At 37.3% G+C, this 17464-nt stretch overlaps 1 protein-coding gene across 7 annotated transcripts in view; it reads right to left on the bottom strand.

Moving 5' to 3' along the window:
* TRPS1 (transcriptional repressor GATA binding 1) overlaps window positions 1–17046 on the bottom strand; it is a 251388-nt gene extending 234342 nt beyond the window's left edge. For 2 of the 7 annotated variants that reach the window (XM_032415623.1, XM_032415616.1), the window contains exon 1: window positions 16925–17046. Coding sequence is in view for 1 of the 7 variants with exons in the window: in XM_032415625.1 (XP_032271516.1) it covers window positions 16257–16266 (10 nt within the window). In the remaining 6 variants the exon portion in view is untranslated. Of the gene's footprint in view, window positions 1–15371; window positions 15496–16256; window positions 16426–16924 lie in introns of those variants that run through there. The other 5 variants (XM_032415626.1, XM_032415628.1, XM_032415625.1 and 2 more) reach the window with 3 other exon arrangements.
* Between the last annotated feature and the right edge of the window lie 418 nt (window positions 17047–17464).

Raw genomic sequence — 17464 nt, forward strand, 5'->3', positions numbered from 1 at the left:
TTTTAAATCTAAATGACTGTAGATCTGATGACTTCAGGAAGAAAAACAAAAGTCAACATCTGAGGAAGAGGTAGAGTTCCTACAGTTAAGGATGGATGAAAAGCATCTCAGAGAGGGAAGAACATGAATGAAGGCTGGTTTGGGAATGTTCCAGGACTTAGCACTACTTTGAGGATAGGACACACGGTATAGTACAGATAGAACTGGTAAACTGGGAACAAAGCTTAGAGTCCTGAATGCCAGGCTAACGATGATAAACAGATTTAAAAACAAGTGCCTATGGTGTTTGAAGACTACTGATACTAGAACTCAGAAGCCAGGTGAGGTCTGGAGGTGAAGACTCTGGAGTTACTTCATTCAGATCAAAAGGTGAAAACACGTACTACTAAGGAAAAGTGCAGAGATGAAGAGGAAAAGTCAAGGACAGACAAAAACAAGTGTGGTAGGGATGCACTGCTCTGGGAAACCAGGCCAGGAGAGATACTCAACAGAATGGTTGGCAGCATCCAATCCATTGAAGAGATGCAGTCAGATAGAAAGACCCCTGGGCTTGGCTGCCATGACGCCACGGGTGCCCTCAATACCGCGGTGTCAACAGCAGGAGGAACCTGGTAGATTTCACTTTGTTGAGACATGGAGGTATACATGAAAAGAAAACCCAGATTCAAGATTTCAACGTTTTTCCCACTCTAAAGTTATTTTTACAGCTGACTAGGTTTATCTTTTATCTGAAAAAGGAGAACAGATTCCATATCTGGCTTAGAAACATTCTAATTAATAAATCTCAAAGTGCAACATTTTGACTTTGTGCCATGCCAAGTACAAGATGGAATCCATCTGGAAATAAATAAAAAGTAGCCTTTTGTTTTGTTTTACCTTGTATTTTTCTAAGCTTTCAAGGGAGCTATATTAATTATTTGTGGACTGTTACCTAAAATCAGTCCAGTGCTTAAACCATAACCTATCTCTCAGCTTCAGTAGCCATGTATTAGCTACAGAATTGCAACTGGGCTTTTCCTAGATTCTAAGAAGGCTCCATGAACAACTGTAATTGGATTAGAATCCAAATGAGCAGAAAATAAATGCCATGTAGCTACCTTCTATAAAACATCCAGGATAGTCTTTGTTTACGAATATGAGCTGTGAGAACAAGTATAAAACAGTTCAAGGAATGTTTGAGAAGGGGCTTACTAAATGTGGATGAATATATTAGCAAAGTTGTGATTCCGAAGGGGTAAAAAAAAAAAATTAAATGTATACTGATTTATCAGGAAAGCAAATCCCTTAGTAAGTGGAAAGGAAAAAAAATATAAAAACTCATCTTATTTAAACCTTATCTGGATGTGACCTGTTTTAAAAGCCAACAAGAAAGTACTTTCTGAAAAACAAAGCCCAGAAGTAAGAGCCACTTAAAATTTATTTTGATCTGCAATGCCAAGAGTACATGGTAAGGTTCCAATCTCTTAAAGTCAATGGAGAAAAAGAGATACTTGGAATACAGGGAGAGGATCAGTAGAAAAATAAATCCCAAAATAACATTAAGAAAAACGAGGGCAACGTAAGCATCAATAGCATTTCCTATGGTTTCATCAAGTAAACATCAGGTGTTAAACTCTCATTAACAGTAGGGTTTTTAAAAAAAAAAATCAACGACATAAAAAAATCAACTACATCATCAACTGCAAGAGGAAGAGGAGGGCAAAATCCTAGATAGTTAGGTAATAGTAATGGAGGTTTTCAGCCTTTCTCTGTACAGTACGCTCACTATACCAAGAAGGAGGTTTTGTGTAAGATGGTCACCATACTCATTAAGATGATTCCTCAACCCATTTTAGAAGAAATGCTTTTCAATATTAAAGATTATTTCATTACTCTCCCATGTAATTATTTCTGACTGAATGTGATCATTTCTCCACAGGCAAACTTTCTTATTTTAAAGCAGCCATTTATAAAGGCTTGTCACCTGAAAGAAACACCAGTGAAACAAAACAACCAAATTAAAAAAAAAAAAAAAAGACAAGACTGCCCTCTGGCTAAGACACAAACCCAGACAAATAAAAGGCAGTCCAACAGGTATCTTCAGCTGGCAACTCAACATGAAATGGATTCAAGGGCAGACCCTGGACCAAATCTGGGGGTCTGACACACCTCCTGCTCCTTGCCAAAGACCCTCCTAGAACTGTCTTCTAAAACAGTCTGGGGGATGTCTTGGGTCCAACAGTTTTCTGCGCGGCACTCACCAAAATTCGCTAAAACAGAAATGGAAATAAGAGTGCCATCGGAGGTTGAGGAAGCATCGTAAATCTCACTGATGAGGGGAGTTGCACCAACCTTTAGATTATATAATTATTAGAAGTGAAAGATAAGAAGACACAAGACATTTAAGTAAAATACACCTCAGATGTCTAAGACGACAGAGAATTTTTCCTGCTTTTCCCAATGCGACAGAGTAAATGATTAAAATTAGCTTGACTTTAACCAATAAAGAACTGTTAATTGTATTCATATTATACAGCGGGGTCATGGATAAAAATATAACTTTAAAGAAATTCTGAAAGACAAATAAAGGCATTACATTTATATTTTAAAATATATCATTTTTACTACATTTAAGCTGAAATGTATCATTCAAAAGACAGAATAACAACAGCATTTAAAATAAATGAAGTTCCTTATTATTCTTTTGTTAATTTTTTTTCTAAATGCTGAGGAGTTTATTAAAATGCCACGAATGGTTTCTCAACCACGTTTTAATAACTAATTGCACATTTCAGGCCTAATCTCACAGATGCTGTCTATAGTTTTCAACCTGCCAAGGGGCTTATGGCTGTTATGAATAAAGAAAAGTCCAGTTTCTTGGAAGATAAAAAATCCTTAATTCAAACGGACTGTTTTTATTTTTAAAGTTGGCCTCAAAACAGATAAATGTTGGGAGGTATTTTAAACTACTAAACTACAGGGAGAAGAATAATACAAACTAACTCCTTATTAACGAACGTTTTATAACCAATTCTTTACCAACTGAATTTTATACACATGAATCTAAAGAGGCTTGTATTGTTCAGGGGTTTGAAAGAGCATTAAGCCTAAATTTTCTGCAGTAACTTTTTAACTTTCAGGATGACTTCTGGATTACACATTTGATTCCCCTATTGTCATAAGGTATTGATAGAGAAATAGCGTGAAGGTACCAACTGATTTATTACATGATCAATTCCCCACTGCATATGAATAAATGCTATTCTAATTCTATTCTCAAATCCATCCACAAAAGGAAAAATGAAGAGTAATGAATTTCATGTATTAGGCAGACTTCCTCCACAAACCTCACACCTGTCTAGTGTTCTATGCAGAAATGGAGATAGCGACCAGACACGGGTTCTAAGCTCAGTTCTTTTTCTCAGTAGCTGTGCGATCATGGGAAATTTCACTTAACTTCATCCTTAGTGCTCTCCTTTGTAAAATAAGATACTTCTGCTAGAATCGATAGTAGCTTATGTCCTCAGCTTCTATCCCTCAAAAGAAAACATGATCCTATGATCACTCTGAATAATACCTGAACGAAAGAACAATGAAGAACCAAAATTTAAACTTGGGTCGTAGATTTTAGAGGGACCATGCGAGGGAAGTTCAGTCAGTAAGACATGTCTCATTAGCCAGCTTCCACTTTTCCTCAGCAAAAAACTGTTCAAAGGCTCTCAAGCCTAAATCCACATTTCCACGCGTCCGTGGGATGCAGAACGCTAGACACTCTCGCACACGTGATGAAATGTGCCCATGAGCAAAGGAGATGGGGGCCAGGTTTTAGAACACAAGCAAAGAACTAAGAGAATTCTCTTGCAGGCTATGCAGTTCACTCAATATCTGCCCTCAGACAGGTGATTAAATGTATTCTTCTGTTCATTTTCTTTTGTACATGGTTTTATTGACGGAACCTAAAGAAATAAAATGCATATATTACTGGGCTCAGAAAATCTGCGCATATTTTTATATGATCATGTTTTGTCAAAATAAAAGTTAACCGATTATTTCTACAAAGGTTACCCAAATAAACCGCACTTTCTGGAGAAATGATCTATAGAATTGTTTAATTCTTTACCAGCACCCAGGGTCTTGGAATTAAATCTAAAAACACCGTCCTAGCTCTTCCATTCTATTCCAAATAGGTAAATTTTTTAAAATTATTTTTTCAGAATAACACATCAGACATGACTTGAAATCATCCCATTAGCCCAATTCCACAACATGCTTTTGATTACACTGAACTGGACCAAAAGTTTTGGCAAAATGTTCACCTGATATCAGAGGAACCAAAGAAGGAGGTGGTTGGTTGAAATGTCTACATTTCTACCAGCAGAGACACCAAAATACTATGAAATACACTCCACTAGGAGTGGAACTAATGCGCTCTCTCAGAGTCAATTCCACTTCGAGAGAATAGTGTGGGTGATGTGTTAGGGATACTATCTAGTTCTTTGGGGCCTGATGCATTCGTTGCAAACAAAAAAATTTTAAAATAGTCTTTAAGATGAATGTGCAGAGCTGTTGCTTCTTTATAGTAGCAGCCTTATTTGTTTTACACATAACCATAATTTAAGGATGCCAATCATTTTAAGCAAACAGCTTGCAAAAAATAAAATAAAATAAAATAAAATACAGGCAAAACCAGAGAAAATCATCTTTGTACTAAAACATCCTTTACATTAAAATATGTCAGGTTAAAGCAGCCACTGTACATATAAAGTAAATTTTAACCCTGTGCGCTGACAGTATTTTATATTTTCGTATTCATTGTGGAGAATTCCACAAGACTATCTTAAATTAATTTCAAAGCTGGTTAAAATACTTTGTCTTTCTCCTTCAAACAAATTTTTAGACACAAATTGCCTAAGACGCAAATGAGAAAAAAAACTAAATGTCATGTTATTTTACACCATTCACAATATTTGCAATTAGAATAAATATATGATTTTCAAATACCACTCTTCTTTGAAGTAAAAATGAAAGTGTGCAAATGACATAAGACAGGATTTCTCTGTAGTGACTCCTTAGCAATGACCACAATATCTTATCACAGAAAGGTGTGGCTGGAGAGCTGAAATTACTGTTCTCTCAATTTCTGATGCATCAAAATGAGTTTCTGAAAAGAACACAAAAGGAAAAAGTATACAAAATAAATGCAAAATTAATTTGCATTTAATGGTAAATAACGAGGTTTCTATAAATAAGAAAATCTTAGAAAGATGAAGTTTTCCCTCTCCTTTCGGAAAGGCTTAAAAAAACAAAACTAAATATTTCAAAATCAATGGACTTCAAACAATCCAAGAGAATTTGAAAAACATTTCTCTAAAAACCAATCCAGGGCGCAGGATGTCAATTTGGAAATAATGGAAACATATTTCGCTTTAAAATTCGAAAACTTTTCAAAGACAAAAATTCAAGTTAACATCCCAGTGATTAACTCAGGGACTGCTTAGCCAAGAACAACTTTCGGCACTTAAAACATAAAACTGTCAGTTTCCTCTGCTTGGAGACAAAACATACAAAAAGCAAACATCCACTGCTATATTTTCCTAGACATGAAAGACAGAACTAACTTTTATAAAAGGTGATTACTCTAAATATTTCTACCTATTATTATATTTATGCCATAGCTCCTAAAAATCAGTTACAAATTCCAAACCTCAGAACCATCATTAGTAGATGGCTACTATTCTCGTACATCACTCCCTAAATCTTGGTGGAAATACAATCATTTATTGAACTTCACTAGTAGAGCTCAAGGCACAAATATGTTAAGCAGCCTGTGCTTGGTATCATTGAATATAAGCTACTATAAACAAGTAAAACTCTTTACTAAAAAATCTCAAAGGACTGACAACATGATATTTGGCATTGTATTTCTTACAAATCTAAAGCATACTGATGGTGAGAATAATTTAAGTCCTCTCTTCCCTGAATTAAGATACATTCATATCAAACATCATCTGTGATCAAATGGCCAAATTCATATTTATAAACTTGGAATACAGAGTTTGGTGAAAGCACGGAGTAACTAACATTGTCTTAATCTTTCTGGCAGAAATATGTCACAGTTGGTGCTTACAATCGTTTCAAAATTATACCACAACTTTATTTAATTTCATTCAATGCATTTCCTCATAGAAATGGAATGGCAAAGGCCTGTTCAAGAGCAAACAACAAAAGCATATTATTATTTTGTGGTATATAAGTTTCTTCCTCTTCTTATACTGCTCTCCCCCCACAAATGTACATACTATGAAGAAATGTAGGTAAAAACCCTACAGCTAGCACATTTTTCCACTAAAAGGAGAAATCTTTATTCCTCCTTAAACTGAAATATTAGATCCCAAAGAGGAGAAAAAAAATGGTAATAAAGCATGGCAGAATAATCCAGAGGAAGCATGCTTGCTCTCAGCATAATTTTCTTTAGCATCCTGAAAGGAACGACATCACGCTGCCCGTGATCTCTGCTTACTCCTCTGAAAACCATCCAGAGGATTTTCAAAAAGGAAAAATTCTAGTAGTGCTTTCAAATGCCAAATTAACTTACAGGACTTCCAGTCCTGAAGGAAAACAGCACAGTAGTTAGCACACCAGAAGCTAGAGAAGAGAATGCTTTTTGTCACGCAAAGTTGGAACTGATGAGTGTGACCCCAATGGGCTTTATCTAAAATTCCCAAGTACCACAGGCAAAGAGGTCAAAGTGTCCTGTGTCAAAATATATAAATAAATAAAGCCATATATTTCAATAGTTCCTTATGTTATAATGGATTGTACAGTATCCATATCCCCCTTCTGTTCATACACACACACACACACACACATCCTTCTAAATAGCAACTGAACATGACACAAACAAAAAGGAGGAAAACCTGCTTACACTTACATCTAGCCCCCTATTTTCCATTTCTATTCATTATTGGTCTCATTTTTAAGTGTTTATTATTGTCAATGATATATCGAATTACTCAGGGAGTAAGAAGAGCATATATATACATAATTAAAAATTAACAATGATGTATTGAACACTTCTGGGAGTAAAAATACATGATAGGTATGTACACAAATACACACAAATATGTGTAACACTGAAGAGTTAAATGTCTGACAAATTGAACATGCAAGATCATGTACACATATTTATACATAAAATGTGTACATTATGATTTTTACTATCAGCCTAAAATCTTATAAGTGACAGTTTTCTTAGTTAAAGTTTATCAGGAGACAAAGAAAAAGCAAAATGTAAATAATTAGGACACTCTTTCAACAACAGAAATTGTCTTAAGAACGGAACATTTAAAAGTAGAATAAACGGTAATGGGATAGAGAGTTAAATAAAGAGTTCACAGTCATTGAGGTTTAGATGACAGTGAGTTTCTTATAGTAATTTACCACATCTTTCATGCAATGAATGTAATGCAAATTTTTCCTAAATGCAATTCTTAGAATTTGCTGATAAGTTACAGAAAATAATGTTTCATATTACTCCTTGCTTGGATGTAATTGCTTCCACTGGCCACTTGTACCTAAGTTATTTTCCAAAACGTACCTAAGTTTGAAGAACTGAGGTGAAAATTTTGCAATAATACTTCCAGTAATAGACTAAAGAAGGTATTAAATATAATCACTTGTGTTTCTTCAATTCATAATCAAATTGATTTATTAACATAAAAATGCAGCTGCCAGATACAGTAAACACCCGATTTTAAAAGATCTCAAAGGTATATCCAGGAACAGTTGATAAAAGAATTATTAATCACTCAACAATTGGGCTAACATGTCGCGAGAAAAATTAGTAGCATGGGCCTTGATTAAAATTAATATATATATGATCAGTCTCAACTTCCCCAGTTGAATGGTATTTTTAAAAATCACAGTGAGTGAGATTCTCTTTCAAAAATATTTAATGGCATCATAAAGTAAAGCTGAAATAAAAACCAAAATCTCTTTCAGGAACTTTTTTATATGTTCAGAACTACTTAAGAGTATTGAGAGAATAACAGGCTGATGTACTTATTTCTACATCTTTCAGAGCTAAAGATGAGGTCTGGATAATGACATCACAGAGAAGTCACAAGGAGAAGTTAGTTTTTAATTTGTTTTGCCAATCTTGGTCTCATTTCAGAACCAAAATTATAATTAAATTAACCCTCAAATAGGTGTTGGGATACATCAAGTAATTAAAATGAATATTACGAAGGTTAAAGTCATTTAAAAAAATATGTAATATGTTAAAATTCCTTTCAGTGCCTGTAATGAGAAACATTCTATACGAGTGAGAATATAGATATGTGTACGTACATGTACGCACTAAGTTAATATGAAGTCACAAGTTCATATGCTGCACTTGTGCATAGCTTAGAGAAAATAAAGCTAAAACTAGATTAGTAATGCTTGATCCCTTTGTACATGAAGTGTATCACGTAATAGAGAAAACAGATTCCACAAAGACTAACTCCTGCTCTATATATTTACACTATTTAGAGATGTCTCTGATCTCAGACATAATATATATTTCTATACGGAAAAACTGCAATACTGATCCACAAGAATCCGCTGAAAGCCATATTGTAGAATCTAATCAAGAAGCACATGTTATATTAAAAGTATTTGCTGATTAGTAAGTTTCATAAATTCTCTCCAGATTCTACAAGTAAAAAAGCTCTGAGGTTTTGAAATCTTTTTTATCTTTTTTTTCCTACAGCTAAAATATATTTAATGTCTAAAGAGCAGTTGTGGTGTATCTATCATCCTATACTGGGTTCATTCTAGGTTATTCTAATAATTCTAATAATACTCAAATAATACATTATTAATGTTTTTTAAAGCTTAGGACATACACATTCGATATTATGAATATGTTTATTATTCTTCATAATACTATACTACTCACTATCATGAAGACAAAGTGATTAACAGATAAAGCAATTATAAATGCAAATAGGAGAACCATGCTCCCTTCAAATAAAGGAAAAAAGAAACAGAAAATAAACTATGGGCACTTGTATATTTCTTTCTAAGACTATCTACTATAGAAGGCTTAAAGAGCTGACAGTGAGTCATTATTTATTCAAATGTTAAACAAATTGAACATATAAGTTAACTTCTGAGTTAGAAGTATCTGGAACATTTTCCAGAGCCTATTTTGACTGTGTCAATTACCTAGATACCAAAGTTGTTGTATTGTGTTGCCTGATGAAATAGGACATACAGCAACCCTCAAAACCAGTATTACAAGCCTGGCAAATAGCATCACATTGGGGTGACGCACAGAATCCATCACCCTAGGGAAAAACGCACTGGGTCACAGTACAGAGTCTTTACATGTTCCATATTATTTCTACATAACGTTTTGGGATAGAAGAGTAAACTATAAAGTGCTACCCCATAAACAGATATATTCAGAAACAGCACTCTCACTTAACTGCTCCTCTCAACAGAAACAAATGGGACTTTAAAAAATTTTTCTTCAGAAGCATTTCTGAAAACATGGTGAAATGTGGCATTTTGATTTATAGTTTTTTTGTTATTTTTAAAATTGCTTAGTAAATTCAGAGCAGATATAAGTATTATGATAATGATGACTTCACTAGGTTTAAACTCCATACCCATTTCAAACTTCTAGACTTCGTAAAGTAGGTCATGTAACTCCTTAAAAGATTCATGTTTAAAGGGCAGAGTTAATGGTTTCACATAGTAGAATCCACCATCAGGTGTATCTGCCTATTACCAGTCCATGTACATTACATCCATACAGCACACCCACAACAACATGCACACACACCAGCAATAATCTAAACACAGTATAGCTATCGTGGATACTGCAAGCATTTACACCGCTAGCTTTCTTCTCATATTAGAGGTATCCTATCAGTAACTACCAAAAAATTACACAAATCAAAATATGTTACCTTTGTTCAAACAATACTGCAGTTCATTATACAACAGAAAGTGTCATCCTTAATGGCTCAGGAACCAAGATAGTGGTAGATTCTTGGGAGCAGAAGTGGTGAGGAATGGTTTGAGGCAAAACTGAAACATATTGTTTAAGTAAACCTTAAGGGGAGGGGATCATATGCGCAATTGATGGATTTTTTTTTTTTTTTTTTTTTAGTATCATCTCCCACAAAGCCTCCCCAACCCCTCCCCACCACTGAACAGTACACACACTGCTGATATTAAAGGACTGGGGCTCGGAACACCACCTTCTGCCTTTTTTTCCTTCTTGCTAAACTTTATCACTGTTCCCTCAGTTTTGAAGTAATAAACCGACATTCATTAAGTAAAAATGCAATGACACAGAACCCCATAACGTTAAATTTATGTTTGAAAACTCTGTGAAAAATAAAGTAAGACTGACTCTGAGATACTCTCACCATGCTTGATGCAAACAACTTACAGCTTCAGTTCCTAAAGTTTTTCCTGACAAATCCGTAAGTAAAGGAGTAGTTAGCAAAGAAAGAATGCCCCTGATTTGAACTAAAGTCTTAGCTCTCACAAGAAAAACTGAGAAAGACATAAGGTAAGTCAAAACTGTCAAATTTCTATGCAGAGAACACGTCAACTTCCCTGAATATGCAGAATACTTTTATAATTGTAAAAGCCTTAAAAGACATTTTAAGGTATCTCCGTGATACCTAATTTCAGTATGTATTATTTTTAAAATACGCTCTGTGTAACGAAAAGAAAAACAAAAACTCTCAAAACAAATTTGGGGTTAAAAGTCAAGTCCAAGACAAGTAACCATAAGATTTAAACCTTACGAACAATTCACACCAGCAACGTCGATACTCAGTCCTGGCCCACCAAATGGGGCGGAGGGCCCCGTTTCTGGGTGGAGTGTCTTTCCCCAAGGAAGGAAAACCTGGCACAAATCTTTTTGCCCTCTGAAAAGATTTTCCTACTTGCCAGCTTCTGAAGTTGCCCTGATGTCAATCAACATCACCAAGATGTCTCTTAACTGGAGAAAGTTCTGTTTGCCTGTGTAAGATCAGGAAAAGAAAAAATGACGATTTAAAAAAAAAAAAAAGGAAACTAAAAACACTGCGTGATAAATAGGGTTAAAAAATTATCATCTAAAATTGTGCGAATAAAAGAACCACCAGTAGAAACAAACTGACCCTTAAAATTAACGCTTTCAATCTTAAAATATATTTTTGTAAAGTTTCATCTATTTTCCTTCCTCTGCACATAAAAATGATTAATGTCACAATTAAACTTCCACATTTCAGGCTCTTGCTAACAGGTGTAGCATTCTTTATATAAACACATTCATTGACCTGTCGCCATTGATGATCTTAATTAATTCATCTCAATTGAAACAAAAACAATGGTTTTTTTCCAACTAAGAAAGAAATCACGCAACACAAATACCCACTCTCCCCAAAACCCAAAAACTGTTTAAGTTACGGTAACCTGAAATGCACCAGCCATCACAGAGAGCAATTGGAGAAATCCAGCAGTGCTCAGCAGGAAAGATTTTTAATAACAGATTGAAAAACAAGAATAAAAATAACTGCATCAACAGAGCCTTTCTTCCTCAGGCCACAAGCCCGTTCTTACTTGAACTTTAAAAAAAAAAAAAATGGCATTTTGGCCACTAAAACCAATCCAGAACATTATTAAAAGTTAAAAGCTACCAATTACTTCTGTCTGTTCTTTTAAAGCAAAGTTTGGCATTACGTCAGTTGGTTTAAAGAAAACAAGAAAGAGAGAAAGAGTAGGAGAGAAAGTTTCCTGCTTGTATAAACTAAACCACCAGGGAAGGTGTCTAGCCACTTGTAAAGTATTTACTGCAGGTTTTTAAAGAGCTAGAAACATTTTAAAAATTAAAAGTTTTCTTTCTTATTTTTAATGAAACATGCTTAGGAACAAAAAGCATACCCTTAAAGTCTTTTGGGGGGCATTTTGATGTTATTTGTATTTCAGTTATAGCTTTGAATCAGAAAATGATTCCCAATGATGCTTCAATTTGAAGTGCATAGATAATTTCATCTTTGTTTTTGCTACTTGGATTTGTGCTCTTAGAGAAAAAAAAAGCGGGGGATGGGGGATGACAAAAAGTCGACATTTCTACTCTAATAGCTACTATAGCTTCAGCCACCAGTCAGCCTTCTTCTCAAACTAACAACAATTCATATAATTTTCATCCATCGATCCTTCCCCAAATTCAGTGAAAGAGGTCTCCTTAAGCCCAAAGATCTCTTTCTAAACTAAATCCCGTTCTACATTATTATATCCATCAGAGAACCAAACCAAAGACCAACGAATTCAGTTCCCAGGGACCTGAAAACCACAAAGTGATAGGAAAACCCTAGAGGTGACCATAAAAGCAACATTAAGGACAGTATTTATAAAGGTCATATATAACTAATCCAATATCCTATACAAATAAACAAACAGCCTAAGACCCACTCACACTTGGGGATAAATTTTTAAAAGTGGTTATTCCCTCTACAGCTCTGTTCGCTACTGAACAGTAGTACAAAACAACACTTGGCATTTTCGCATATTTACTTTAATCCACTGGTTAAAGCTTTAGGAAGACAAATAATTTTGGTGATTTAAAAAACTCTGCTTAGCTTTTTTCAGTGGAGATAACTGCAAAGTGCGGTAGTCTCCCATATACCTGACAATCACCAGGAACTTCAGAGAATTAGATGAGATTTCTACCTGGCAAAGGCTGTAAGTTTCTTCATATTTTATCTATGGGGGACCCTGCAATTCCATAAATTGTAAAACTATTATAGTAACAAAGAATTCATTACCTTCTGTACGATGATATCAAAAGCTGTAGTTATCACATAGATAAAGTAAAACGACGTCCAGATATGCTGTCATTGAATTTCCCCCAAATTTCAATGAATAATAAATAAGGTGGATGGATGAGTAAACAGGACTCAGAACTAGTTATCCATGGTCCTAGCAGTTATAACCAGCAAAACGGGGAGAGAGAGAAACCTGTTACCTGACAGCTTGAGCAAGGATGAACAACAGAAAGCAAGTCCATAAAACTCTCCTGTTTTTATCAAATTGATTGTAACGTGTGAGCTGCGATATTTGGGACAGAACTGTCTCAGTTTATAGTTTTCTGTGCCTGCCAAAAACAGATGCAGACTACCACACTAGCTGTCCTGCAGAAACTAAATTAAGCAAAGGCAAATACCAAGTGGAAAGTTGTCAGTCTGCTGAATGAATGGCTTCATTTTACACACCAGAGACTATCTCAATAAGAATATGTTTTAATGTGCACCAGTCATTTTATTTTAAGTGCATCACTTATTTCAAAAATAATAATTTTCCCTTTAAATTAATTATAAACACCTGCCCATAACTTTCTTAAAGTCTATTTTATTTTACACACAATAGCATAGTGTTATTACATTATTGTTTGCTACCCAAGTAGTGAAGTAAAAAAATAATTTCTATATTATATGCATTATAAAAAAACATTTGAAGGCCAGTTATTGATATCTGTGCTCATTTCAAAGTCAAAATAAAGTTCTGGCTCAAAAACAATTTTCTACCAGTCTTTTTAAAAATTTCAGTAACGCTTATTTACTTCCACAAAGAAGGTAAGAAAAGAGTTCATTAAAACTTAACACCTTTTAGCATATCTTAATAGGAATGTGCAGATCATTAACAGCAAATTGTGATCTTTATTTCTCTCTCTCTGTACACACACATACACACACACACACGCACGCGCGCGCGCACACACACTCACATCAAATAATAACAGTAATAGAAACATCATTGAAATACTAAGATCTTAAAAGCAGCTTTTCCAGAGATGCATCCATTTCCCTGTTTTGAAGGTTTTCCTTATGAATGAAGATTCCCTTATGTGTATTACAGAGTCCTGTACTCTGGAAATCAGAGTAAACTCAGGAGTAGTACGTGACTTAAAAGAAAAGTAAAAATAATACTGAAAATATGGAAGAGGCATGTGCAACTCACTTACGACTAACACACTATTACAGATTCTAACCTGTTTTCAAGCAAAAATTTTATTAAATCATTTAAAACACTAATCATCAGAATGCTGAGCTCTAAAATCAACCTCAGACCTCACAACTACTCTGACACCTTTCTCCTTACTTTTCATGTTACCTTTCAGAGACAAAGGACAACATCTAAATAGCAGCAGACTCCCCTACAGCGTCCAGAATTCAAAGGAGTGACAAACTTTTTTTGTAAGGAACTTGCTGTGTTCCACCATCTACTTGGAGAGCGTCAGACTTGATTATTACGTGTAGGAAAGTATTCTACACACATATATCCTAACATATAATAGATATATTGGGAAGCCGTAAACATCAACTCACCCATGGCAAATAATACTTTGCCAACTGAGTATTAATGAAGTCTCAGAATGCTTCACATTTAGAGAAATCAAATCATAATGTGGCATTAGAATTCTATCTCCCCATCAGGAGTTTTATTTTCACATTGTTAATATTCAAAAATAAGCGTCCAACTTGAGCACGCTCGTGGCCCTGTCTATTTAACTGAATCTAGAGATGTTTTCATCCAGGGGTATAGCTTTAAAAGGAAGTTATGAAATCTGAGGAGAGATAAGCTCTAAGAACAATATGTTTGACTTGTTAAGATTAAGCACGTCATTAATAAACTTTCACTTAAAGGTAAAAAAAAAAAAAAAATCCTCAAAATGTTGGTATCATTTCCAGACTGTCCTGTCAGCATCACAACTTACAGGAAACGCTTCATCTTCCCATACAAACCCTGTATTTATTCACAACCCTAGCAGACTTGGGGGAAGAAAAAAAAAGCCCACACCATTTTAGAGCGAGTTTGCTTTTTTACATTAACCGGTGGAATATCTGAGAAAGCGTCCTAAGCAAATGAGCAACAAGTAAGAAACTTGACAACAGTGAGCTCAGAAACTTTCATTCTCATTTTGTCCACGTCAAGAACTGGCCGCCGCATTACTTTCCTTTGCTGCCCCTCGCATTTTTAACTCTGGCAGCCTTTTCTGAATGATCAACTTTTCCTAAAACCAGCAGGAAAGTAACATGATGCCAGCAAGATCCATAGGTTTTTAACTTAAGAGCTGGACGACTTTGAAGAGTGGTTAGAGGTTCCTATAGTATTTTTGCTTTGAACAATCAAATTTCAGCCAACAACCAGGCCTAGAGTTATCATTTCTTTATAATTCTCTCCCCAGCCCTATCTGGAGATCCCTTTGTACCTATTTTTCCTCTCAGACCCTTCCCTGTTCACCTGGTGCATTTACAAAAGTTCAATGAATCTACAAAAGTTCAATGAATCGGCCCAACTTCTCTGCGATTTCACTTCTCGGCTACGCTTCTCACTTCACTTACCTCACTTAAGACTCTAGCCGTGATTTTCCAAAATAGGATAAGGAGGAATATTCTATCATAATTTTGATTCATCATTAAAATCCATTGCTTACTCAAAAACTTTCAATAGTATCAATTCTGAGGCCTAAAAAGATATGAGGAAGTAAAGCAAGACCTCAAATTTAATCAGTCCAAGATTCCCTCTGCAACCCACCAGTCCTTCTCGCCTTCTAACTTAAATTGCTTTAGAGTCTTAAGGCCATAAAACGGTTACTGACTTCCCTGGGGAAAGGGGGAAACACCACCATCTCACACAGGTACTAACAAAAAAGCTTTCCCAGCCACAAAAACAGCTTTGCACTTCAAACAGCTCCCACCTCCGCCTCACCCTCAAATTATTCATGGGGTCCTATAATCCTGGAGTTATTTGAAGGGACAGTGATGTTTGCCTTGGCCTTTCAAAGATGCGTTTCTCTGGAACCCAAACAGGAACTAGACAGAAGGCGAAGCGCCCGTCCGCCTGGACGTCCCACCGCTGTCAGGCATTTAATCACCGTCCAGTGTCCGCTGACCCGCGACACATGGCGCATCATCCGCACCGCAGAGGAAGTCTGCCCCTTCCTCAGCCCCTACGGAAGCGCCTGGGCTGCAAGGCCCTGCCACATGGCACGGACAGGGCACAGACCCCTCGGCCAAGCTGCCCTGAGCCGCGCAGAGGCGGGTGCATCAGGGGATGCGACACCCTCCTTCTCCAGCCCAGCTGGGCCTTTAAGGCAAAAAGTTTGAAGCCTGGCTTTGCAAACTCTTCAAAGCCAACGCCAGTCCTGCGCTGTTTTCCCACTTTGGGGACCACACGAAGGCCCCTCTCTGAGACCCTCCCAACCCTCCCAAGTTGGCCCGACTTACTACTCTGCATGCTGGTGCCTAGTCTGCTCCCCGCTTGTCAGGAGCCCCAGAAAACTTGCAGCGGCGGCGGCGGCGGCGGCGGCGGCGGCCCCTCGGGTCCAACCACCTCCAGCTCCTCCGCTGCGCCCGGTAGGAGAGAATTAAAATCAGCCAGAAAGAGACAGCGAGGGGGAGTGGGGCTGCGAGGGGGAGGGGGCACCGGCCTGAAACTTCTTTTTTTGGCAAATAGGGATTTGTTTTTCCTCCTCCCTGGCGGCTGAACTTGACCCTCCTGACTCCAGGGGCTACTGCAGTTTGAAGTCGCTCGTTTCTAAGGCTCAGTTGCCTCAGACCCACCAAAAGGAGGAGAGGAAGGGGGGGAAAGAGAGCAGAAGAGAAGAAAGAAAGAAAGAAATCACACGCGCAAAAAGGAAGAAAGAAAATGCATGTGAAACCCGAGAAGCCTGCGCTTGGCTTTCTGCACACTCTCCCTCTGCTTTTTTTTTTTTTTTTCAAAGAAAGTCACTTTTAATTCCCAGGGCTCCCCGCTCGCGATCGCCCACATTTTGCGCACACACGCGCGGGCGCAGCACTCGCGTCGCGGCGCCCCGGGCCCGGCCGAGGGGCGCCCGCGCCCCCCGTACCCCCCGCGGCCCCCGGCCCCGCGGCCCGCCCGGGCCCCTCCTTACCTGTTGATTAATCGTCAAGAACACCCTCGGCAGCCCGAAAGATGGTGGCGCGGCAGCCAGAGCCATGAACCGTCTTCTGTTGTTTGCAGAGTTGATCTTGGATTATTGGGGGGGAGGGGGGGGAGAAAAAGGTCTTTCCTGCCTCCCCCCCTTTCCCTTCCCTCCCCCCCTTTATAAAAAAAAGAGAGAGAGAGAGAGAGAGAGAAAGGAAATAGAGCAAGGATGTGCCCGGTGCCGGGTGGGAGAGGGGAGGGGGTGTTGTTTTTTGTTTAAAAAAAAAAAATAGGAAGGCGAGAGAGCGATCGAGAGGACGCGGGGTCTGGAGAAACGAGCAGCACCAAAAAGAGGACGCTTGAGATTGCAGTGAGATCGGGTCTTTATCAGAAATGTTATCGCTTGTCAGGACCTCAGTCTCCGCGCATTACGTCAGTTTCAAGACACCAACACTATTAATATCAAAGGAGCCTTCGCGGAGGAAAGCGCCACCCCAGACCGAGCTCCCTTAAAGAGACAGCGCGCGTCCCCGCGCCGCCGCCGCCG

The sequence above is a fragment of the Phoca vitulina genome, unplaced genomic scaffold (genome assembly GCF_004348235.1).
Source record: "Phoca vitulina isolate PV1807 unplaced genomic scaffold, GSC_HSeal_1.0 scaffold18, whole genome shotgun sequence".
Classification (NCBI taxonomy): domain Eukaryota; kingdom Metazoa; phylum Chordata; class Mammalia; order Carnivora; family Phocidae; genus Phoca; species Phoca vitulina.